This window comes from Gavialis gangeticus, unplaced genomic scaffold (genome assembly GCF_001723915.1).
Source record: "Gavialis gangeticus isolate Ggan-Ray unplaced genomic scaffold, GavGan_comp1, whole genome shotgun sequence".
Taxonomy (NCBI): domain Eukaryota; kingdom Metazoa; phylum Chordata; order Crocodylia; family Gavialidae; genus Gavialis; species Gavialis gangeticus.
Genome location: NW_017728981.1, coordinates 1877000 through 1881605, shown reverse-complemented (window position 1 = coordinate 1881605; position 4606 = coordinate 1877000). Strand labels below are relative to the sequence as shown.

The window sequence follows — 4606 nt, the reverse complement described above, 5'->3', positions numbered from 1 at the left end:
AGGGTTTGCCTAGCATGAGGGGCAGCAGCTCAGCAGACTCCTGCCCTCTCCAGGGAGGTCTGTATGAAGCCCATGTATTTTCTGCCTGGGAACATATCCTCTTCCACATGCAAGCACCATTCTTCTTGGTTTGCTCCAAACTGCTCTTGGAGTTAGCTCAGAGCCAAGCTGATCACAGAAGGAAAAGTCATTTCCCAGGCTCCCAGCCCTTCTGATGTTCCTTGACCACCAAACCCCCTGCACCCTCTCTACCACTTCAGGGCCTGTTATCATGCTTTATGCCAACAGTTCCAATCTTCACAGCAGACTCTTCCTGTTCCTGACTCCACCAGAGCTCATCTAGAACGCAGGTCACTGCTGCTGGGATCAACTGAGCTGCTTATTACTTTATGCTGAAGTGTCAACCTGGGAAAGCAGCTCCAGATGGGCCTTGTTGGCCAACAGGAAGGATTTGAAAGGCCTTGGCAATGCAGACATTCCAGTGTGCTAGTCACAGATGCTTCAGAGGACACTGCAAGGAACCACCTCACGGAACACCGTTCAACACAAAAGGTGGGGAGATGCAGCTTACCACCTCACACAGGCTGCGAGCGCTTACAACTGTAGCCCTGCCTGCCTGCTGTGACCCTCAGGTCTCACTCCAGAAACTCAGTCTCAAAGCTTCACAAAAGAGGCCAATGTTGCCCATTGGAAGACAAACCCCATTGAGTGAATTCATACACACACTGGAGTTATCTAGAGACCAGGCTGGGAACATGGTCTCACCAAGGCCAAATAGGAGCTGCAGCATCAGAGCCTGGCTAGGGCACTGCAGGCTGCTTCCAGACTCAGTGCCACTGACTGCAGTCACCCAGATATGTTAAAGGAGAAAAACAGGAACTAAAGAGCATCACCCCCCTGTCCTTCTGCCATGTCAGGGAGCTCGGTGCCAAAATGCAGAAGCTCAAAAATTTAGGAGGACAAAACTGTTTTATTAGAGTCAAATCACAACACTTTGCTTTCCCCCCCCACCCCGTTTAAACTGTTGTCAAAGTGCATCTACAATTTTCCATTACAGATCCACTTTCCTGAAGGTTTGCTGGGCACATTACAACTTGCCTCCTTCCAACAGATGCAATAAAAGCCTGTGCTAATTATCCCAACTAAAAATAAAAATCCATTCCAGCAAATGAGAATATATGAAGTTACAGTCGGACAGTTAAAAGGACAGCCATGGAGTCTTCAACAGTTTATTAGAAAGAATGTAGACATTAAAAAAAAAATCCCCACTGCTTTGAACACAAATTGAGGTTTCTCAGCCTTGTTATAAGCTGGTCAAACAAACAAAACAAAAAAATCCCAATAGTGTATAACATTTTGTCACTCGTTTCCATACCAACAGTGCAAATACATTTTGGTCTAAATGTACAGATTGACAAGCAACAATGTACAGCCATTCTCACCCCTCTGGACTAAGAGATGTAAAAGCTTGGGGGAGGGAAGGGGGGGGTCAAACAATACCAATGTACAGGCTTCACCCACTTCAGTTTGGGGGTCACTAGTTTTAGCTAAAATACACCTGGAACACTAACTAGTGATCATTAAATACAAAGTGAAGTGTTCTCCTTTTTAACAGCACATTAGTGGAACACACCTGAAGACACTACAGAGGTATAGTGCGTTACCAATTTAATTCTATAAGCCAATTAAAACATCGCATCAGCCAGGTCACCTCCAGGTAGGAGGTCTCTGAGTTGCCTGCAGCCCATGCTGCGAGGGGGAACACAGATCTGCCATTCAAGCGAATAGAGGATTTCCCCACTGTAACCATGTCTGAGGTGACCGGGTTCTGTAAACTTTGTCCTGCAGCGGTTGTTTCGGTTGCCTATACCTCAATTGCTTTTTTGTTTTTTGGAAGTCTGAAAAAAGAGGTTCCCACATAATGTTATTGCCTCTTGTGGCTTAAGACTGCCCCGTACAATGGTACATACCAACCATCAGTGAAGCCATTTAAAACAGATTGAAAATGGGTTAAAGGATGCAATATCTGGCTTTAGAGCTATCAACTCAGGAATTCTTATCTCAATTATGAAATGCTGTAATGAAGTTCTTTCCCCAAACCCTGAAGACGACAGTTTTCCTTACTCCAGATCTGGCATTTCTGAAAAGACAGGCAATGCATTAATGCTTTTGTATCAAAACCCAGAGCCCTTTCTGAAGCTGGCTGCAATACAGACACTGTGACAGAAGCCCTGACCCAGACTGAGCCACGTGTTGCTCAGCCTTCTTTGCACCCTAGCGAGCAAATCGAATGCAGATCTCAGGTTCAGTTCAGTTCTGTATTAAACTTCCAGCATAACCAACACCCCCGAAACATTAAACCCAATGCGCTCAAAGTGTTAGAGTCAGACCAGCTATATGCACAGACCTCCATGAAGGAGGCAGCTCCAGTCTCTGACTCCTGTGGCCGCAGCAATCAGCAGAGCCAAGGGGGTGTCTGCAAGCCCTGCTCAAGGACAGGTCATTCTGCATTCAATGCAACCCACTAGGATAACGTGCTCAGAACGGACCTAGGTAGAACCCAGTGCCACATCTGGGCAGACAAGGGTATGCGCTGGCAAGCTCGACAGAACGTTCCCAGTTTGGAGGTACGAGCTAGCGCAACACCTCCCAGAGACTACAGATTAGCATAATGAAACACACTTACTTTCGTCGTCGCTGTCTGGTGAGTCCTGAAGGAGAAACAAACAGCAAGGAGGAGTTGATTAGATCTGGCGGTACGCTCCACGCACTCACGCTAATCCAGCCAAGGGCTCAGGCCTGTGAAGCCTGGCATGAGGCTGCTGGCCATCAGGACTTAGATTTACTCTAAGGACCTGAAGAAGATAGCTCTGCCCCAGCTGAGCCCCACATACAGCAAGGGCACACCTGAGATATACTACAAAGAGGCAAGTGGAAAGAACCCCACAGATGTTCACAGGGGCAACTCTAGCACCCTTCAGGCAGGTTGGGGCACTGATGCCCTTGCCAAGGGCATGGGGCAGTCCTCCCCCAGCTATACTAAGCCAAGAATTCTAACTTGGCCATTCACACCTGACCAAGGCTGTCCCTGTCCCCACCCTAAACGAACCATGGATTAGCTACTCACATCGTCTGCTCCATCTACTTCTGGCAAATCTACACCCTCGTCTCCACCCATGTTGTTCATCATCTGTTTTGAAGGTAAAAGCTGCATTAGACTGGAGACTGCCTCAACGGCTCTCATTTCCCTGTATAAGCCGAAGGACATTAATTCTATGTCGAAAAATAGCCCATTAAATTATGGTGGAGCTCAGCCACAATGGACAATGCAGGGGTTAGTGTCTGTTAGTGACAGATGTTTATTTCAAACAATGTGCCACAGAACTGCTTTTAACTTAGCTTCTCACCAGGCTCAGGTGAAGCTAGCATGAAGCCCTCTTCTGCTGGAGACTCAGGTTAAGTTCGTGCTTGTGAGCAAGCCTGAGCAAGGCTAGCATATCTCACTGTCACCCCATGTGCACGTCCCCATGTTACTGCACACTGCAGAGCTACAACCACACACCGAGCCCATGCCCTGAAGGACCAGTTCGCTCACAACAGGCAAAGAGCAAACAAGAAAGCAGCCAAGCAGTGCTTTTAATGCACCATCAGTCAAGCAGCAATTCTTGTTGCGTATCAAGCTGCCACAACTCCAAGCGGGTTTTGCTCTACTCTGCATCTGCCAAGTCACCCATTTGGTGCTGGCAGCAGCTGGAACTCAGCACGCTATAGTTTGCATTGGTGTCAATAGCCAAGGAACCACTTGGAACGTTAATGCAGCTGAAGAGGTCTTTTCAGCTCACTGTCAGCTGTTGCTTGCCAACACGCACAACCCAAGTGGGAACTGCAAATCCGTCTCCCATTACCTCAGAGAAGCGATCGAAATTGGACAGGTCTTCATCTGAATCATCTTCCCAATCTTTCCAGTTGTTGAAATCCACACTGAGCCAGTTAAGCTGCAATCGATACAAGGATTTCCTTCAGAGGCAAGTCATTTTGGATGTGTGGGAAGAATCTACCCTCACATAAACAGGCAAGTGCTCCAAGAAATACCAGTGTTTGAGACCAGTTACCAGGGTGAGTTTGTATTTTATACCGGCTAATCAGCCTCTAGGTGACGTTTAGATCTTAAATTTGACAGACTGTGAGCACTGCTGCCATGAGCATGGAAAGACAGAATGGGGACCCACCTTTGCCTTCTCTTTTGTTAACCTTGGCCATGCCTGGCCAGATTCTCCTTTTCGTAAACAGCACAAGATCGATCTGTCTGTTCTTTTATGCTTTGATTCCTGGAAGAGAAGAAGAGTCTTTTAACATGGCAGAATGCAAGAAGCAAATTTCAGCAGGATTCTTGCATCCCCTTTTTTAAGATGTCCTGCCACGTGGTTAAGACTGGGGACAAGGAATGAAATGCATACAGCAGTGCTAGATCAGGTGATCCAGTCCTGGGGAAATTTTTTTTTTTTTTTTTTTAAACACCTGGGAACATGTCCACCCCCAAGACTGAAACCCCATGTGTTTCGCATGGCAGCATTCTTTGGATTAGGAAAAGAGCTGGAAGCCACTG

General features: G+C 47.1%; 1 protein-coding gene across 1 annotated transcript in view; it reads right to left on the bottom strand.

Moving 5' to 3' along the window:
* Positions 1 to 1007: 1007 nt before the first annotated feature.
* The window catches only part of PTGES3 (prostaglandin E synthase 3), a 10668-nt gene continuing 7069 nt past the window's right edge, over positions 1008 to 4606 (bottom strand). The window contains exons 4-8 of the mRNA XM_019511056.1: positions 4230 to 4328; positions 3906 to 3995; positions 3128 to 3190; positions 2687 to 2711; positions 1008 to 2140 (exon numbers count right to left, since the gene is read on the bottom strand). Of these exons, the coding sequence (XP_019366601.1) occupies positions 2121 to 2140; positions 2687 to 2711; positions 3128 to 3190; positions 3906 to 3995; positions 4230 to 4328 (297 nt within the window). The 3' untranslated portion in view covers positions 1008 to 2120. The remainder of the gene's footprint in view (positions 2141 to 2686; positions 2712 to 3127; positions 3191 to 3905; positions 3996 to 4229; positions 4329 to 4606) is intronic.